Source organism: Macaca thibetana, chromosome 7 (assembly GCF_024542745.1).
Source record: "Macaca thibetana thibetana isolate TM-01 chromosome 7, ASM2454274v1, whole genome shotgun sequence".
Taxonomy (NCBI): domain Eukaryota; kingdom Metazoa; phylum Chordata; class Mammalia; order Primates; family Cercopithecidae; genus Macaca; species Macaca thibetana.
In genome coordinates, this window is record NC_065584.1 from 18978971 (window position 1) to 18999935 (window position 20965).

At 37.2% G+C, this 20965-nt stretch overlaps 1 protein-coding gene across 11 annotated transcripts in view; it reads left to right on the plus strand.

Moving 5' to 3' along the window:
* Positions 1-20965, plus strand: part of EML5 (EMAP like 5) — a 189301-nt gene that overhangs the window by 144007 nt on the left and 24329 nt on the right. For 9 of the 11 annotated variants that reach the window (XM_050798515.1, XM_050798514.1, XM_050798516.1 and 6 more), the window contains 5 exons: positions 7-208; positions 889-1015; positions 14582-14660; positions 16377-16506; positions 20754-20852. In XM_050798515.1, the coding sequence (XP_050654472.1) occupies positions 7-208; positions 889-1015; positions 14582-14660; positions 16377-16506; positions 20754-20852 (637 nt within the window). Of the gene's footprint in view, positions 1-6; positions 209-888; positions 1016-9193; positions 9209-12147; positions 12157-14581; positions 14661-16376; positions 16507-20753; positions 20853-20965 lie in introns of all 11 variants that reach the window. The other 2 variants (XM_050798526.1, XM_050798524.1) reach the window with 2 other exon arrangements.

The window sequence follows — 20965 nt, forward strand, 5'->3', positions numbered from 1 at the left end:
CTTTAGGGGAAATTTGGAAAGTTTAAGAGGTATGTGGCCCATAGTACACATGTCACAAATGTTCGCTGGACTTATGATGACAGCATGTTGGTTACCCTAGGAGGTACAGATATGTCTTTAATGGTGTGGACAAATGAGATGGAAGGCTATCGAGAAAAAAGGCCTTGTGATAGTGAAGAATCCGACATTGATTCTGAAGAAGATGGGGGTATGTTATTTTATAATACTTGACCAAAAATATCGGGAAAATTTAGCACAACTTATTTAAGCTGTAGAAGTTATAACAAGTAATAATAATATTTGAATAATTGTAGTGTTACTGTTTTTAGTCTGTTTAACATCAAAATCCATTTTGTGACTCAAGAACAACAGGTTGCCATGAATTTATGACTTAGATGTTATTTATCTACAAATGAAGAATATCTAAATTTTAAATAAGTACTGTTAAGGTAAATTTTATATTATTAAACCTCATATTTTAAAATAATTTTGATTTTCTTCTAATATACCAGTAATATCAGTTCATTATAGAAAATGTATTTTGCCATAAAAATTAAACACAGCCTCCATAATTTGACCACACAGAGGTAACACCTCTTTTAACATTTGGAGTATATCCTAAGATGTATGTAGCTAATATTTTTTTAAGAAAAGTGTGGACGTATTGAACTTATTTTTTAACCTGCTATTATTACTTAATAATACTTTGAAAACATCATTACATATAATTAAATATTCTTCTACATCATTTTTTCTGGTTGCATATTCATAATTTGCTTATAACAACTTAATTTATTTCATATTGTTGAACATCTTTGTATCCAGTTTATAAGATCATAATTGATCTTGGTTATTGCTTAAAGAATAACTCATGTATTTTGACTGTAGGCTATGACAGTGATGTTACAAGGGAGAATGAAATCAGTTACACCATCAGAGCCTTATCAACAAATATTCGCCCAATGTTTGGAATCAAGCCTCATTTACAACAAAAAGAACCTTCAACTGATGAAAGGTAATAATTTAGTTTAATATTAGATGAAGAAAAAGATATTGCCATTAAAAATGGAATTTATCGGCCGGGCACAGTGGCTCACGCCTGTAATCCCAGCACTGTGGGAGGCCGAGGCAGGCGGATCACAAGGTCAGGAGATCGAGACCATCCTGGCTAACTCGGTGAAACCTCGTCTCTACTAAAAATACAAAAAAAAATTAGCAAATTAGCTGGGCGTGGTGGTGGGCGCCTGTAGTCCCAGCTACTCAGGAGGCTGAGGCAGGAGAATGGCATGAACCTAGGAGGCAGAGCTTGCAGTGAACCAAGATTGCGCCACTGTAGTCCAGCCTGGGCGACAGAACGAGACTCCGTCTCAAAAAAAAAAAAAAAAAAATAAAGGGAATTTATTGTTTAAGTGGCTTATTTACACAAACTAAGTAACAGTGTTATTCTTGCTTTAGACAATTCACAACACCTCTTAGAAAGTATGTCTTAGAAAGGTATTTAAAGTATGTCTTTAAATACCTTTTGGTATCAGCCTGGGTGATGTAGTGAGACCTTGTCTCTATGGAAATATAAAAATAATCCAGGTGTAATGGTGTGTGTTTATAGTCCCAGCTACTTCAAAGGCTGAGGCAGGAGCACTGCTTGAGCCCAGGAAGTTGAGATTGCAGTGAGTTATGATTGGCGCCACTGTGCTCCTACCTGGGTGTCAGAATGAGGCCCTGTCTCAAAAAAAAAAACCCCGCAAAAAAAAACAAAAACAAAACCCTATTGGTGGTAACACTATGTATTAACACTAGTGGTTTAGGGAATTATACATACGTAATTTGTATTATATATGTTGATATGATTCATCTTATTTGCTAACTTTTATAAATGTATGTGATGAGGTTGGAGAAGATAATAAAAACTGAATGCAATACCAAGTACTTTTTAAGAAGTATGTGAGCGGTATTGTGATTCAGTTTTGAAAAGGCCTGCCTATCCGTGTGCCTTTATTCAAGCATAGACAATCCTCATTTCAAAAATTATCTAAAAAGTCAGGTTGTCTTTAATGGGAGTTATTGGTCTTAGTCTAGAATCAGCAAATAAAAAAATAAGGACATATGCAAGGCCATCTTATGAGGAGAGATCACTTTTTTTTATTATTATTATACTTTAAGTTCTGGGATACATGTGCTGAATGTGCAGGTTTGTTACATAGGTATACATGTGTCATGGTGGTTTGCTGCACCCATCAGCCCATCATCTATATTAGGTATTTCTTCTAATGCTATCCCTCCCCTAGCTCCCCACTCCCTGACAGGCCCCTGTGTGTGATGTTCCCCTCCCTGTGTCCATGTGTTCTCATTGTTCACCTCCCACTTATGAGTGAGAACATGTGGTGTTTGGTTTTCTGTTCCTGTGTTAGTTTGCTGAGAATAGTGGTTTCCAGCTTCATCCATGTCCCTGCAAAGGACATGAACTCATCCGTTTTTATGGCTGCATGGTATTCCATGGTGTTTATGTGCCACATTTTCTTTATCCAGTCTATTATTGATGGGCATTTGCGTTGGTTCCAAGTCTTTGCTATTGTGAACAGTGCTGTAATAAACATATGTGTGCATGTGTCTTTATAGTAGAATGATTTGTAATCCTTTGGGTATATACCCAGTAATGGGATTCCTGGGTCACATAGTATTTCTAGCTCTGGATCCTTGAGAAATCACCACACTGTTTTCCACAATGGTTGAACTAATTTATACTCCCACCAACAGTGTAAAAGTATTGCTGTTTTTCCACATCCTCTCCAGCATCTGTTGTTTCATGACTTTTTAATGATCACCGTTCTAACTAGTGTGAGATGGTATCTCATTGTGGTTTTTCTTTGCATTTCTCTAATGACCAGTGATGATGAGCTTTTTTTCATGTTTGTTGGCCGCATAAATGTCTTCTTTTGAGAAGTGTCTGTTAATATCCTTTGCCCACTTTTTGATGGGGTTGTTTGTTTCTTTCTTGTAAATTTGTTTAAGTTCTTTGTAGATTCTGCATATTAGCCCTTTGTCAGATGGATAGATTGCAAAAATTTTCTCCCAATCTGTAGGTTGCCTATTCACTCTGATGATAGTTTATTTTGCTGTGCAGAAGCTCTTTAGTTTAATTAGACCCATTTGTCTATTTTGGCTTTTGTTGTCATTGCTTTCAGTGTTTTAGTCATAAAGTCTTTGCCCATGTCTATGTCCTGAATGGTATTGCCTAGGTTTTCTTCTAGGGTTTTTATGGTTTTAGGTCTTACGTTTAAGTCTTTAATTCACCTTGAGTTAATTTTTGTGTAAGGTGTAAGGAAGGGGTCCAGTTTCACTTTTCTACATGTGGCTAACCAGTTTTCCCAACACCATTTATTAAAGAGGAAATCCTTTCCCATTGCTTGTTTTTGCCAGGTTTGTCAAAGATCAGATGGTTGTAGATGTGTGGCGTTATTTCTGAGGCCTCTGTTCTGTTCCATTGGTCTATATATCTGTTTTGGTACCAGTAACATGCTGTTTTGGTTACTGTAGTATAGTTTGAAGTCAGGTAGCGTGATGTCTCCAGCTTTGTTCTTTTTACTTAGGATTGTCTTGGCTATATGGGCTCTTTTTTTGGTTCCATGTGAAGTTTACAGTAGTTTATTCTAATTCTGTGAAGAAAGTCATTGGTAGCTTGATGGGGGTAGCACTGAATCTACTTTAAACCAACAAAGATCAAAAAAGACAAAGAAGGGCATTACATAATGGTAAAGGGATCAATGCAACAAGAAGACCTAACTTTCCTAAATATATATGCACCCAATACAGGAGCACCCAGATTCATAAACCAAGTTCTTAGAGACCTACAAAGAGACTTAGACTCCCACAAAATAATAATGGGAGACTTTAACACCCCACTGTCAATATTAGATCAATGAGACAGAAAATTAACAAGGATTATCAGGAGTTGAACTCAGCTCTGGACAAGCGGACCTAATAGACATCTACAGAACTCTCCACCCCAAATCAACAGAATATGCATTCTTCTCAGCACCACATCACACTTATTCTAAAATTGACCACATAATTGGAAGTAAAACACTCCTCAGCAAATGCAAAAGAATGGAAATCATAACAAACAGTCTCTCAAACCACAGTGCAATCAAATTGGAACTTAAGATTAAGAAAGTCACTCTAAACCACACAACTACATGGAAACTGAACAACCTGCTCCGGAATGACTACTGGGTAAATAACGAAATCAAGGCAGAAATAAATAAGTTCTTTGAAACCAATGAGAACAAAGACATAGCATACCAGAATCTTTGGGACACAGCAAAAAGCAGTCTTTAGAGGGAAATTTATAGCCCTAAATGCCCACAGGAGAAAATGGGAAAGATCTAAAATCAACACCCTAACATCACAGTTAAAAGAACTAGAGAAGCAAGAGCAAACAAATTCAAAAGCTAGCAGAAGACAAGAAATAACTAAGACCAGAGCTCAATTGAAGGAGAGAGAGAGAGACAAAAAAACCCTTCAAAACAATCAGTGAATCCAGGAGCTGGTTTTTTGAAAAGATTAACAAAATAGATAGACCGCTAGCCAGACTAATAAATGAGAAAAGAGAGAAGAATCAAAAAGACACAATAAAAAATGATTAAGAGGATATCACCACTGATCCCACAGAAATACAAACTACCATCAGAGAATACTATAAATACCTGTACGCAAATAAACCAGAAAATCTAGAAGTGGATAAATTCCTGGACACATACACCCTCCCAAAACTAAACCAGAAGAAGTGGAATCCCTGAATAGACCAATAACAAAGTCTGGAATTAAGGCAGTAATTAATAGCCTACCAACCAAAAAAAGCCCAGACAGATTCACATCTGAATTCTGCCAGAGGTACAAAGGGGAGCTGGTACCATTCCTTTTGAAACTATTCCGAACAATAGAAAAAGAAAGACTCCTTCCTTACTCATTTTATGAGGCCCACATCATCTTGATACCAAAACCTGGCAGAGACACAACAAAAACAAAATTTCAGGCCAATATCCCTGATAAACATTGATTCGAAAGTCCTCAATAAAATACTGGCAAACCAAATCCAGCAGCACATCAAAAAGCTTATCTACCACAATCAAGTCGGCTTCATCCCTGGGATGCAAAGCTCATTCAACATACCAAAATCAATAAATGTAATCCATCACATAAACAGAACCAATGACAAAAACCACATGATTATCTCAATAGATGAAGAAAAGGCCTTCGATAAAATTCAACACCTCTTCATGCAAAAAACTCTCAATAAACTAAGTATTGATGGAACATATCTCAAAATAATAAGAGCTATTTATGACAAACCCACAGCAAATATCATACTGAATGGACAAAAACTGGAAGCATTCCCTTTGAAAATGAGCACAAGACAAGGATGCCTTCTCTCACTACTCCGATTGAACATAGTGTTGCAAGTTCTGGCCAGGGCAATTAGGCAAGAGAAAGAAAGAAATGGTATTCAAATAGGAAAAGAGGAAGTCAAATTGTCTGTTTGCAGAGGACATGATGGTATATTTAGAAACCTCCTTTGTCTTAGCCCAAAATCTCTAAGCTGATAAGCAACTTCAGGAAAGCCTCAGGATACAAAAATCAGTGTGCAAAAATCACAAACATTCCTATACACTAATAATAGACAAACAGCCAAATCATGAGTGAACTCCCATTCACGTTTGCTACACAGAAAATAAAATACCTAGGAATACAACTTACAAGGGATGTGAAGGACCTCTTCAAAGAGAGCTACAAACCACTGCTCAAGGAAATAAGAGAGGACGCAAACAAATGGAAAAACATTCCATGCTCATGGATAGGAAGAATCAATATTGTGAAAATGGCCATACTGCCCAAAGTAATTTAGAGATCACTTTTTAATAAAGTCTCCGAGCTAGATGACAGATTAAGAAATAAATTGTGAACCTGATCTTTTCAAAATCAAAGGTGGTAAAGAATAAAAAGGGATATGGAGCAGTGAATGGCATGGACTTCCGAAGAAAAGAGGTTTAAAGAACAAAAAAGGAAAAGGTAACGAGAAACAGTAAGAAGGAACAGAGGGAGTGGGAAGTGGGAACAGCCTTGGAAGGTGAGAACAAGGCTGTGGTGAGGAAAAAATTATTATGAGAAGTTAGTAGAACAAGTTGAGGGAGAAATTAAAAATAAAAGGGAATTCATTCACAGTTGAACAGGATTTGTAGAAAATTCAAGCGAATTTGTGGCCATTTCGGATAGTGCTGAAGAGTTTTGGAACTCAGAGAGATAGAAATGACATTACAGGAAAGCTTTGTCAGAGCGATTTGAGTTTGCACCTATGGGTTTTATATTTGGGGAAAGGGGTGAAGTTAAGGTGAAAAACACATTGGTAATGGGGAAGGGGAGAACTGAGAGATTTTGTGAATGGACTGACCCTGCGTTACCAGGGAAGCTCTAGATGGAATGTTGAGGACACAATGCCTCCTCAGCTCCTCTTCCAGGTGTCGTTTGCTGATGGTAGACTTCATGTACCTCAGGTCATAGCAACGGGAGGTCACCTAAGGAAGGGGGATGGAGAGTGATCATCCAGTTTTTCATTATGTATAAAGAGGCAAAGTATTAAATTAGGAGCATTTTTAAGAAAGCACAGTATACCATAATCTAAGTACTTGTACAGAATTCCATATTCCATGTTTCAAGTAACTTGCTAGAATGCAGCATGGTATAGTGCAAAGGACATGAATTCTGGAGTCAGACAAATGGGTAAAATACTCATTTTTATCATTACTGGTTGTGTGAGTTTGAAAAATTATTCATTCTTTCTGAACTTCAATTTCCTAAGTGGCAAAATGAACATTATAATCCCTAACTTATGGTGTATTTCAAGTTTTAAATGAAATAGTATAAATCAAGAATTTAGATAGTGGGGTCTTCACCAATGACACCTTATCCCTTGGAATGAAATAAAAGTTAACTGAGGAGATACCTGGTAAATACTTAAACATTATTTCTGAAATTAAATATTCACAAAGCAATAAGCATTACATATGTATTTATTAGAGAAATACAGATAAATATGAAAATGGAATACTATTTAAATATTCTAATTAGAATATTTGAAGTAGAGTGTTTAATATGACTTAAGGAAAATTATGTCTCCTAAGTAATGAAAATTGAAAAGTGTTCTGTGGGGAGAAGGAGCTCTAGACATTCCCATAAATTTCTTTCATTTGTTATATTGATTTTTTAAAAAATTATTTATCAGATAAATTTGGTATGTCGGAAAATGTGACCTAATTTTAATCTGTAGACTGCTTCATTCACAGTAAAACACTTAAATGTAAATTTCCACCCATTGCTGAAGTGAGGCATGTTCTAATAGATGCAAATATTTTACTACTCATAAAGAATGATTAACACTGTCATAACTGTAATCTTTGATGTTAGTTTGTTTATTCTGCAGCTGTTTCCTAATTTTTCAAATTGCTTTCCTTTTTGTTCTCAATTTACTTTACAATTTCAACCCTGCTAAATATTTTGAAAATGATAAGGTGTGGGGAGGGAGACAGGGGATCTGTTGGCCCCCGTGGCAGGGTCCAAGCACTGCTCTTTGCCTTAAAAAAAAAAAGAAAGAAAGAAAAAATGACAAGGCAGAAGTCATTGATGTGACTTCATTTTCACAAAATGAAAAAAAATCAAAGGAGATTAAAAATGAAGAGATTCATATCTCTTTTTACCAACTTAGAATATTTGTGAGGAGATAATATGGTTCATGGTTTATTTAAATAATTGCTTTTTTAAGTAACATATATTACTGTCATAAATATGAAATAAAACACTTTATATGCAAAACAAGCCAAGTGCTGTGCCTCATGCCTGCAATCTCAGTGCTTTAGGAGGCTGAAATGGGAGGACTGCTTGAGACCAGGCATTTAGCACCAGCCTGGGTAACACAGCAAGACCCCATTTCTACAAAAAATAGAAAAATTAGTCAAGAATGGTAGTGCATGCCTGTACCAGGAGGTTCCTACTCAGGAGGCTGAGCAGGAGGATTGCTTCAGCTCAGGAGGTGGAGGCTGCAATGAGCTATGATCGTACCCTTACACTCCACCTATGGCGGCAGAGTGGGATCCTGTCTCTGGGAAAATAAATAAATGAAAAAAAATTAAAAGCAATTAAATACTTATCAAATATCCACTTAAAAGGAAAAATGGCTTCTGATGACAATAACCATTCTATTTGGTTGATACTTTTTTTTTTTTTTTTTTTTTGAGACGGAGTCTCGCTCTGTCGCCGAGGCTGGAGTGCAGTGGCCGGATCTCAGCTCACTGCAAGCTCCGCCTCCCAGGTTCACGCCATTCTCCTGCCTCAGCCTCCCGAGTAGCTGGGACTACAGACGCCCGCCACCTCGCCCGGCTAGTTTTTTGTATTTTTTAGTAGAGACGGGGTTTTACCGTGTTAGCCAGGATGGTCTCGATCTCCTGACCTCATGATCCGCCCGCCTCGGCCTCCCAAAGTGCTGGGATTACAGGCTTGAACCACCGCGCCTGGCCCTTTGGTTGATACTTTTGTGGATTTTTTTCCTAAGTGATAATTTAATATTTTTTAATAAACGTTTTTGGTTTTGTTTTTGTTTTTTGTTTTGTTTTGTTCTTTTGAGACATAGTCTTGCTGTGTCGCCCAGGCTGGAGTACAGTGGCACGATCTTGGCTCACTACAACCTCCACCTCCTGGGTTCAAACGATTCTCCTGCCTCAGCCTCCTGAGTAAGTGGGATTACTGGCACGCACCACACACCCAGCTAATTTTTGTTATTTTTAGTAGAGACGGTGTTTCACCATGTTGGCTAGGCTGGTCTTGAACTCCTGACCTCAAGTGATTCACCCACCTCAGTCTTCCAAAGTGCTGGCATTACAGGCATGAGCCACCTTGCCTGGCTAATAAATGTTTTTATAACAAATATTATGTATTTGAAGTAGTTATTTTTGTCAAATTTCCAATATTTGTGAATAAAAATATTTAAATCAATGTTTAAATCAATGTGACATAAGTTAGACATTTTTGTATTTCCTTAAAATTCTGTTGACATGTTGCCTTTCTTCTGTTTGCTAAAATGCTCTATTCTATTCATCATCAAATTTTATATGTTTTCCTACCTTTTTCCCCCTTGCTCCTTTTGAAGGCAGGGAGTAGTAAGGTAAGTGTTTTATAAAAGAAAATATTTTATTCAAAAATTTACCCTTTATTTTATTCTTTATAGTATTTTAAGGTATTTATTTTCCCTATAAAACATTTCACTACATTTGTCAACAAAGCATTATGAAATGAAGTAGGACAAATTCTATGAAAGAGTTGCATTTTTAGATAGTATATATGGTTGTTATTATAAGGGTCTTCATTATGATAAATTGTTTTACATATGACTGTACAAACTACTACAATGCAAATAAATAGTTTTGGTTTTCCTTAAGTTTCAGAGGCTCGTAAAAACAGACCTAACCACACGTATATTTAAGTGAAAGACTATTCAGTTTTAAACCTGTTAACACGATTTAATGCATGTTTAATCTATTCATTCATTTTAAAAGATGAAAAGAGGGTAACTATGGTATTTGTATGTTTAATAAAATGACATGTAGGAAAAGACTCTTTGGGAGTACTTTTATATCTACCTTTGGTGATATGGAAATGTCTTGAAAGAGTTTCTGAAACAAGACAGTGTGGAAATGGCTAGTCTGTTTTATAAGTTAAAAAAAGTATTATGGCTGGGCATGATGGCTCAGGCCTGTAATCTCAGCAGTTTGCAAGGCCGAAGTGGGAGGATTGCTAGAGCCTGGGAGTTCAAGACCAGCCTGGACAACATAATGAGACCCTGTTTCCACAAAAAATAAAAGTAAAAATGCATTAGCTGGGTGTGGTGGCAGCCCTGTGGTCCCAGCTACTCAAGAGGCTGAGGTGAGAGGGTCTCTTGAGCCTGGGAGTTTGAGGCTGCAGTGAGCTGTGATTGCACCACTGCACTCCAGCTTGGGCAACACAGCAAGACCCTGTTTTGGGGGCTGGGGGTTGGGGGTAAGATATCACTAGGAAAATGCTGGGACATAAGGAAGAAAACTGTAAACTTGAGACCAGATTGTGCAGAAACTCAAATAATAGGCACCTGTTAATATTAGATCTACAGCAGGAATCTGTCATCTGTTTTAAGCAGAGTGGTGTGTACAAAGATATGAGTTCAGAGTATGAAGCAACCTCTAAAATGGGCCATAAAATCTTATACTATTTTAACAGAAATAAAGCACCCGGATCTAGCCTCACATGTAGAATAGCTTGCTCAGTACTGATCTCTGCATTTTAAAGGAGACTTGGATAATTTATAATGGGCTAGAAGAAAGCACAGGAGGAAGGTTGGGAGGCCACTTCATATAAAGAAAAGTTAGTTGACCAGGTGCAGTGGTTTATACCTGTAATCCCAGCACTTTGGGTTGTTAAGTTTGGAGGATCGGTTGAGGCCAGGAGTTAAAGATCAGCCTGGCCAACCTGATGAGACACCATCTCTACAAAAAACTTAAAAAAATTAGCTGGGTATGGTGGTGTGCACCTGTGATCCCAGCTACGTGGGATGCTGCGGCAGGAGGATCTCTTGAGCGTGGGAGGTCAAAGCTTAACAAAGCCATGATCACACCACTGCACTCTAGCCTGGGTGACAGAGCAAGACCCTGTCTCAAAAAAGTCATTATTATTATTCTGGGAATCTTGTTTCAAAACAAGAAAACTAAATGGAGATATCATTGTTATCTTGGATATGAATGACTTTTCATGTAGAAGTAACCTCCCTGTCACAAGCAGTATTTATACAGAGTTTGGATGACCAGTTGTCATCAATGCTATACGATGGTTGTTCTAGACATGTAAAGAAGGTTCCTGGTCTCAGTGGGAGAATGGATGAAATGACTTTTGTGATTCCTTCCAATTTTGTTTTGATTGTTATGCTATTAAGAGAGAGAAAAAAAACTTTTTAAAGATTACTTCTTTTACTAGCAAAATTCTAAATTCAGTATAGTCCCGAGTGACTAATTCTGCCTGCTTGGATTCACTGACTGGGGAACGCTCTTAGGTCAGAACAGGTGAAACTTAGGCTCTTTAGACAATTTCCTTTGAAGTATCTCCAGTGCTACCAGCTTTTTAAATTAACATTTTAGTGCCAGTGCCCATTCTTAAAAATAAGCTTAAATGTTTTGTTTAAAATTCAGATTGCATTGCAGAAAAATAAGAATGGCAAGCTTTAAAGTTCACAACATAAAATATATTGAATTCTCAGTTATTTGTTTTTTTCTTTTTTCACCTTTCTTGTGATTCCCTGTTATTAATGGAGTTTTTTGTTTTTTGTTTTTTGTTTTTTTGAGACAGAGTCTCACTCTGTTTCCTAGGCTGAGTGCAGTGACGTGATCACAGCTCACTGCAGCCTTTACCTTCCAGGTCAAGTGATTCTCCCGCATCAGCCTCCCATGTAGCTGGGACTATAGGTGCATGCCACTAGGCCTGGCTAATTGTGTTTTTTATAGAGAATGGGGTCTCACAGTGTTGCCCACGCTGGTCTCAAACTCCCGGGCTCAAGCAATCCTCTTGCTTCGGCCTCTCAAAGTGCTAGGATTAAAGGTGTGAGCCACTGTGCCCAGTCTTACGCCTTTTCTTTTCTCTTTTTTTCTTTTATTCTGGTTTTTTTTTTTTTTTTAGGCAGAGTTGCACTCTATTGCCCAGGCTGCAGTGCAGTGGCGCAGTCTTAGCTCGCTACAACCTCTGTTTCCTGGGTTCGAGCAATTCTCCTGCCTCAGCCTCCTGAGTAGATGGGATTACAGGCACCTGCCACCGTGCCTGGCTAATGTTTTTTGTATTTTTAGTAGAGATGGGATTTCACCACGTTGGCCAGGCTGGTCTCGAACTCCTGACCTCATGATCCTCCTGCCTCGGCCTCCCAAAGTGCTGGGATTATAAACTGAAAACAACAGACTTTTAATATTATGCAATACAGTTGTCTGCATTAAACTTGTTAAAATATCTTATTACAGGAGGTATTTTACTAGTGTTTTCAATTCAAATTTATGTTGTAATCTTTTTCCTTCTTTATCTGCTGCTGAAAAGAGGTTCCAGGTAATCCTCTCTTTGCTGTGTTTACAAAGCCTAACTTTGTATTTTTGTCATCTCTCATATTAGCATTAATGGGATACTATGTTACTTGGTGTTCTTTACCGCTCCACAATTTTGCACATTTTTTCCCTTTGGAATTGGTACCACTGAAATGAATAGCATCTTAATTATTGGACTTACTCTGTATAAGTAACTGTTCTACTAAAACTTATCCATTCAACTTGTATAATTTTATAAGTTGTATAATTTTATTTTAAGCAATGATATACTTTATATAAATGATCTTTATAAAAATTAAAATATGGTTAATTGTTACATAGGATATAGATAAAAATTACCTGTTTATTGTCTGGGTTACATTTAAAGCTGTCAGTCAGTAACATAGAATAATGTTCACCAACAAAATTGACTTGGGGAAAAAAGCAAGGCTTCTATCATTCTTTGAAATGGTCCTATCAGAAATATTTTTAAATGTTAAATATGATAAATTCAGTTTTACTTTTACTTGTGGACATCCAAAAATGTATATGAAGAAGGTTTGAAACCAAAATTTCTATAATAACTTGAAAAAATTGTTTATTCTTGAAAAGGATGTTTACTTTTTATAACACCAGTCATGCTTATATATTTTACATGCTGCCTCATATTGCTATCAACATCCCATTCATTTCTTATTGGATGTTTAAGATATAACACATTTACTTTTATTGATGTATAACATGACAACCGTTTTGAAAATGCAAGTATATTTTATGCTTTAATTTTATGAGACTTGTTCATAAATGTTGGAGTCTTTTACATGGGAAAGTTAATTTGTATCATTTCCTGATTTAGGTGTTACAAATTGAATATTAACTTAAAATTTGGAAAGGGATTGGTGCATGATTGATTTAAATTCAGTGTTCTGGTTATTCAGTATTTGAATAATGGTTGAGATAAAAAATAATAAACTAAATTGCATTTTTAAAAAAATTAGAGGTTCTAGAGAAGAGCTTCTACATTTAAATAATTCAGACTGTGAACTCAATACACCTGTTGGGACAGGGCACATTATAAATAGATCCTGAACAGAGAAGAGGGGCTAGATTTGAGAGCTACTGTGTAGGTAAAGTTGATAAATTTTAGTAAATAGTGAGAATAAGGGAAGAGAAAGAGTTGGAAGCAATAATAATAGTAATTTCCTTTTATAATGTATTGTGTTGTTTACAGTGCTTTGTGACTATAAAATGTCTTCCTTGAGTAACCAACTGATGGCAATGCCATTAACCAGTACTAGGGACTACTTCAGCAAGTAGAGAAGGTGAAGGGCATGAAGAAACAGATGAGTACAAATTTGAACTCACATGTGATTTATGTTGCTAACAGTGTGGAACGTTCATAAAAATATTACAAAAATTCACTTTCAAGAAGGATGTATTGAATACCTGCCATGTGAAGATACTCTGTTAGATACTTTAGAGCAGTAATCCAGGCTTTGTTGTTAATGCACCCATCAAGAAATATTTGAGCATGTTAAATTAACATTTTCACATTGTTTATAAGCAATCTACTTTTGTGCTATTATGTTATTTACATTATGATACGTACACCAAAGAAATTAAAAGTAAGGCTGTGCACAGTGGCTTACACCTGTAATCCCAGCACTTTGGGAGGCTGAGGCAGGCGGATCACTTGAGGCCAGGAAGTCAAGACCAGCGTGGCCAACATGGTGAAACCCCATCTCTACTAAAAATACAAAAATTAGCTGGGTTGTGGTGGTGCACGCTTGTTGTTTCAGTTACTGGGGAGGCTGAGGCACAAAAATTGCTTGAACCCGGGAGGCGGAGGGTGCAGTGAGGTGAGATCGTGCCACTGCACTCCAGCCTGAGTGACAAAGTGAAACTTGGTCTAAAAAAAAAAGAAAGAAGAGAAGAGAAGAGGCTGGGTGTGGTGGCTCACTCCTGATCCTGTAATCCCAGAACTTTGGGAGGCCGAGGTGGGCTGATCACCCGAGGTCAGGGATTCGAGACCAGCCTGGCCAACATGGTGAAACCCCATCTCTACTAAAAAAAAAAATACACAAATTAGCTGGGTGTGGTGGCATACACCTGTAATCCCAGCTACTCGGGAGGCTGAGGCAGGAGAATCGCTTGAATCCAGGAAGTAGAGGTTGCAATGAGCCAAGATTGCGCCACTACACTCCAGCATGGGCGACAGAGTGAGACTCCATCGCAAAAAAAATATATAAAATGAATAAAAGTTGTAATATTTTCTTTCTACCTTCCTGCTTTAGAAGCTCTCAAGATGAAGAGGGCAGTCTAGAGGACCACAGAATGGGTCATCTTTGGGAAGGTGTGACAAGACACCTCTCTGGGAGGGACGGTGTGAGAGGCTCAGTGAAGGCACTGAGTGCTGCATGCCTTTCCACCTTCCCACTTCTCTGTTGCAGGCCTCCGGTGAGCAGGGCCCCACCACAGCCAGAGAAACTCCAGACAAACAATGTAGGCAAGAAAAAGAGACCTATAGAGGTAAGGAAAATTCACTCTCCAGTGTTACTGAAATGTATCCAGAGTTCCTTTTTATAAAACACCCAAGTCTTATCATTAGTTTTCGTGAAAGTAAGTGTATTAAGTGCTCTTTTTTGTTTGATTTAATTCTTATGTAAGTCTGAGTTTTGGATTGATATTCTCTGGTTATCTTAATTTTTTAAATTAAGTCTTCCTTTTGCTTTGCTGTGAATAATACCGTAATTGAACTGTATCTCAGAGAACTCCTAAACCTCAATATATGTGAATGATCTTTTGCTTATAGAAGCACAGACACCTTGACAGTACCTAAAACTTAGTGGCTTGAATTTGTAAATTAAAGAGTTAAATACTTATACCAAATAGGAATTTTGACCCTGTGCCATATATTCACTGTACAGGGTTCATGAAGGCTATTTCTCCTTCTGTCTCTGCTTCCAACCAAAGTAATCTTCCATAATAATTGAGGAAGAAGGAAGGCTCTCCACGCATTTCATAATCCCAGTAGCAGCAGCAAACAACCAAACTCTGCTAAATCAAACATAAACAAAGTGTAAAGCTGTGTGATGGTGGTTGCTGTAGCTCCCTCCCCAACCCAGTCCTACAAAGTCAATGAAATGTACATTTTCAGTTGCAGAATTATCTGCCAGACCTTTAGCATGAATTGTCCGAGACAGTATACTTAGTTTTTGTCCACCGATGATGAGGGTACTGTTTGGATTCTTCAAAGGATGTGACTTGTACATAATTTATCCTGACTCGTGTATGTAGGTCAGATATTTTGATTAACAATGGACATAAAATTGTCTTCTTTTGGACACAAAAAGTACAGTCCCTCTATGTCCCTGGGGGATAGCTTCCCCTTGGGGATGCCAAAATCCACAGGTGCTCAAATGCCTTATATAAAAAGGCGTAGTAATTTGCATGTAACCTCTGCACATCCTCCTGCATACTTTAAACCATCTGTAGATTGCTTATAATACCTAATACAATGTAAATGCTGTATAAATATTTGTTATACTATATTGTGTTTTAAATGTTATTTTTTATTGTTTTTTCCCCAATATTTTCTGTCTGGAATTGGTTGAATTCTTGAATGTGTAAGGCCAACTGTACCTCAGTGTTTAACATGTGAAATCTTAAGAACTTAAGTTCTTGGGATCAGACTACCTTGTGATTCCATTTTCCTTTTTCATAACTTTATATAGAAAAGTATAGAATGAGGCCGGGTGCGGTGGCTCAAGCCTGTAATCCCAGCACTTTGGGAGGCCGAGGCGGGCGGATCACAAGGTCAGGAGATCAAGACCACAGTGAAACCCCGTCTCTACTAAAAATACAAAAAATTAGCCGGGCGCGGTGGCGAGCGCCTGTAGTCCTAGCTACTCAGGAGGCTGAGGCAGGAGAATGGCGTGAACCCAGGAGGCGGAGCTTGCAGTGAGCCGAGATCGCGCCACTGCACTCCAGCCTGGGCAACAGCGTGAGACTCCGTCTCAAAAAAAAAAAAAAAAAAAAAAGAAAAGTATAGAATGTATGTTTAAGCTGCCCAAAACAGGTTATATAAAGAAGTACGACTAGCTTAATTTTGTATATGAAATTTGTAAAACATCAAAAATGCATACTCCATTTTAACTGCAGACACTAGTATTATGTATACAACAAAACAATGGTGAACATGTGGACATGAGGAAGAATATAATGGTTTTATTATTATCATTATAGGACCTTGTGTTGGAGCTCGTTTTTGGTTATCGAGGCAGAGACTGTAGGAATAATGTTCACTATTTAAATGATGGTGATGATATAATTTATCACACTGCATCCATTGGAATTCTGCACAATGTTGCTACAGGTAGGAAATCCTGATTCTCCATCCCTCTTTCACTGTTTTTAACTTAGAAATTTTGATCTAGCTGCTTAAAATCTTTGTTAAAGCTATAAATAGTAATTTAAATGTAGGAGAAATCCTCCAGAATAAAAATATTTCGTATTTCAGAACTTTCTAGTAATATTTCAAGTAAACAAATTTCAGTTTTAATTGAGTATAATACAGCAGAAAAGGAATTCATAATGCAAGTGCTCATAAGTCTATTAGAAGTAAAGGTTTTACTGTATGTTAAAACCATGTTTTATACTGAAACCATTGGTAACTTTAATTCTGTTTCCCCATAACCTCATGATGAGAATAAATGGTTTGGATGGTTGTTTCTGATAGTGATTGAGTGTAGCATGTTGGGTGAGTGATTGCTGGGGCTGGGAGTGTTCTTACTGAGGCCTTGGAAAGCCAAGGAAGAAAGACTTAAGAAAGCTGTTTATCTGTGGCTCTATGATGATACCTTGTTTGACCCAAGAAGGTGAGAAAATGATTTCTTGATGTTCATTTAACTGATTGGATTATTCAGTTGGATTATTCAAGAGCAAATAACGTTCTCTTAGCATCATAGTGACATTAAGTATTTAATTTTGAATTGTTTTATTACAATTTAATGGCAAACTTCATAAAAGTCTGAAAGTTAGAAGTAAAAATAAAGGTTATCTAGTTCATTCTTGTTTTCCTCTGATAGCTTCATTCTGAATGGGTAAAGAGTAGATCGATGATGTAAATTATAATCCACCACCCCTTGTTGGTATTAACCATTAATATGATCTTTCTATTTTGGTTTCATAAAGAAAAGCATTCACCAAGATCACACAGAAATCAGTGGCAATTTTCTATTTAATAATTTAGGCCATTTAAAACATACTGGTTAGAGAGAAAAATCCTTCTTAATTGAGGTATCACGTATCTGTCCTTCAGAGAGAATGAGGAAGAGTAAGATAAGACAAACAAGAAAGGACTGTATATGTAAACTGTCATGTTTATACTTATAATTTTATTTTTACTTTTCTGATTTGTAATTAATCACCTTTCTAGTGGTGGGGTGTCTAGAGAGAGGGCAGATGGAGACTAGGCCACCTGCTTTAGTTTTTACTATATTTGGTTTCTCACCAGTTTGAGGATACATTGTTCATAGTCTAGGAAGTGGATTTGCCATAAATGATTCATTATTTTGAGGTGTGTTCCTTCAATTCCTAGTTTGTTGAAGGTTTTTAACATGAAAGAGATGCTGGATTTTATGGAAAGCATTTTCCATATCTGTTGAGATAATCATATAGTTTTTGTTTTTAATTCTGTTTATATGGTAAATCACATTTGTTAATTTGCATATGTTGAACCAACCTTGCATGCTAGGAATGATGAAGCCTGCTTGATCATGGTGAATTAATTTTTTGATGTCCTGCTGGATTTTGTTTGCTAGTATTTTGTTGAGACTTTTTGCATCTATGTTCATCATAGGGATGATGGTCTGTAGTTTTCTACAAGCATATTGGCCTATAGTTTTCTTTTTTCATTGTGTCTTTGGCAGGTTTTGGTATGAGGGTGATACTGGCTTCACAGAATGAGTTAGAGAGGAGTGCCTACTCCTCTATTTTTTGGAATAGTTTCAGTAGAATTGGCACCAGCTTTTCTTTGTACACCTGGGAGAATTCAGCTCTGAATCCGTCTGGTCCAGGGCTTTTTTTTTTTTTTTTTTTTTTGAGATGGAGTGTTGCTGTGTCACCCAGGCTGGAGTGCAGTGGCACAATCTTGGCTCACTGCAAGCTCCGCCTCCCAGGTTTGCACCATTCTCCTGCCTCAGCCTCCCGAGTAGCTGGGACTGCAGGCGCCCGCCACTACACCTGGCTAATTTTTTGTATTTGTAGTTTTTAGTAGAGATGGGGTTTCACCGTGTTAGCCAGGATGGTCTCGATCTCCTGACCTCGTGATCCATCCGCCTCGGCCTCCCAAAGTGCTGGGATTACAGGTGTGAGCCACCACACCCGGCCTGGTCCAGGGCTTTTTGATAGGTTGATAGGTTTTTTATTACTCATTCAATTTTGGAACTCACTATTGGTCTGTATAGGTTTTCAATTTCTTCCTGATTCAATCTTGGGAGGTTTTGTGTTTTTAGGAATTTATCCATCTCCTCTAGATTTTTCTAATTCTTCTTTTTTAGAAGCCCACAACTAATATCATAGCCTCTAGATCTAGATTGTGTATTTATAGGTGTTCATAATCATCTCTGAGGGCCTTTTGTATTTTTGTGGGATTGATTGTAATGTGATCTTTGTCATTTTTGATTGTGTTTATTGGGATCTTCTTTGTTTTGTTAATCTAACTAATGGTCTATTGATCTTGTTTATATTTTCAAAAAAACGATTTTTTTATTTTGTTGATTCTTTGTATGGATGTTTGGGTCTCAGTATTGTTCATTTCTGCTCTGATTTCATTATTTATTTTCTTCTGCTAGCTTTGGGGTTACTTTGTTCTTATATTTCTGTTTCCTCCAGGTATGATATTAGATTGTTAATTTGAGATCTTTCTAACATTTTGAGATAGACATTTAGCACTGTAAGCTTTTCTCTTAACACTTAACATGCTTTTGCTGCATACCAAAGATTTTGGCATGTTGTGTCTCTGTTTTAATTTACGTTGAAGATTTTTAAAAAATTTTTTACCTTAATTTCATTGTTTACCCAAAAGTCATTCAGGAGCAAGTTGTTTAATTTTTATGTAATTGTGGTTTTGGGAGATCTTCTTGGTATTGATTTCTATTTTCCACTGTGGTTAGGAGAGTATGGCAGATATTTCAATTTTCTTAAATGTATTGAGACTTGCTTTATGGCTGAACATGTGGTCAATCTTGGAGTATGTTTTATGTGCAGATGAGAAGAATGTATATTCTATGGTTGATGGGCAGAGTTTTCTGTCTTTTATGTCCAGTTGGTCAGGTATTTAATTCAAGTCCAGAATTTCTTTGTTAGTTTTCTACCTTGATGATCTGTCTAACACTATCAGTGGGTTGTTGAAGTGCCCCACTTTGATTTTTGTTTTGCTTTTTTGTGGGCCTAGTATTATTCATGGTTCTCTATCCTCTGGATCCAACCTACTGCTCTGAACTCATTTTCTACCTCTTCATTTTATTTGCACACGTCTATCTTTATTCCCTTCTGCGTGGACTACTGTCATAGTCTCACTGTCACTACTACCAGATGAATCACATTATACTCATTTGATCAAAAAACTTCAGTTCCTGCTGGGCATGCTGGCTCATATCCGTAATCCCAGCATTTTGGGAGGCTGAGGTGGGCGGATCACTTGAGGCCAGGAGTTTGAGACCAGCCTGGCCAACACAGTGAAACCCCATATCTCCTAAAAATACAAAAAAATATATAGCTGGGCACAATGGCAGACACCTATAATCCCAGCTACGTGAGAGGCTGAGGCATGAGAATTGCTTGAACTGGAGAAGTGGAGGTTGCAGAGAGCCAAGATCACGCCATTGCACTCCACCCTGGGCAACAGAGTGAGACTGTCTCAAAAAAGAAAAAAAAAAAAAAAGAGATTTCAGTTCCTCCCCCACTGACTTCAGAACAAATATAAAATATGACTCAATATGGCCCAAATTATTCAATGGAAAATTACTACTGGTTTCTGTGTGACTCTGGCAAATCCTTTTCTCTAAGAAACCAAAACAGAAGATTCATGGGCTGACACTCAAAATCCTCCCTAACTCTAGTCCCGAACTGCCTTTCCAACCATGTTACTCATCTTTCTTCTTCATGACCCTACACTTCAGCCAAATGAGCCTGTTATATGGATACGTAACACTTTCCTGCCTTTAGGCCTCTGCTTAAAGTGTTTCTCTGCCTACAAGGCCCTTCCCCGCTGACTTTTACATTTGTAAAATCTGTCTGGGTCAGTCCAGGATTACCATATTCCCATGATGAGATTAATCTTTTCTGCTCTGAATTCCCATAGCATTTTGATCCCAACTCTCTTGTGGTACTTGGAATCTTCAGCCTTGTACTATATTGTTTATCCCTTTTACGGCTGTATCCCTTTAAATGATTTTCTGAATCATTTTTCTATCCTTATGATGCTGTATATATAGTAAGTGCTCAAAATATGTTTTGAATAAGCAAATAAGTTAAAGAGTAGTTTATTGTTCTGGGTAAGGGCTTTTGGCTGCTATATCTTAAAATTTTCAAACTTAATTCTCAAATTCTTTTTTGTAGGTTCTCAGAGTTTTTATCAGGAACATAATGATGATATTCTGTGCCTCACAGTAAACCAGCACCCCAAATTTATCAACATAGTGGCAACTGGCCAAGTAGGTATGTTTCTATATTTTAAAAGAAACAATTTAAAGCATTTGCTTTGTTCAAATAAATTCAAGGAAAAATCAAAATATAATTTTATTTATTGATTGATTATTTATTGATTGTTC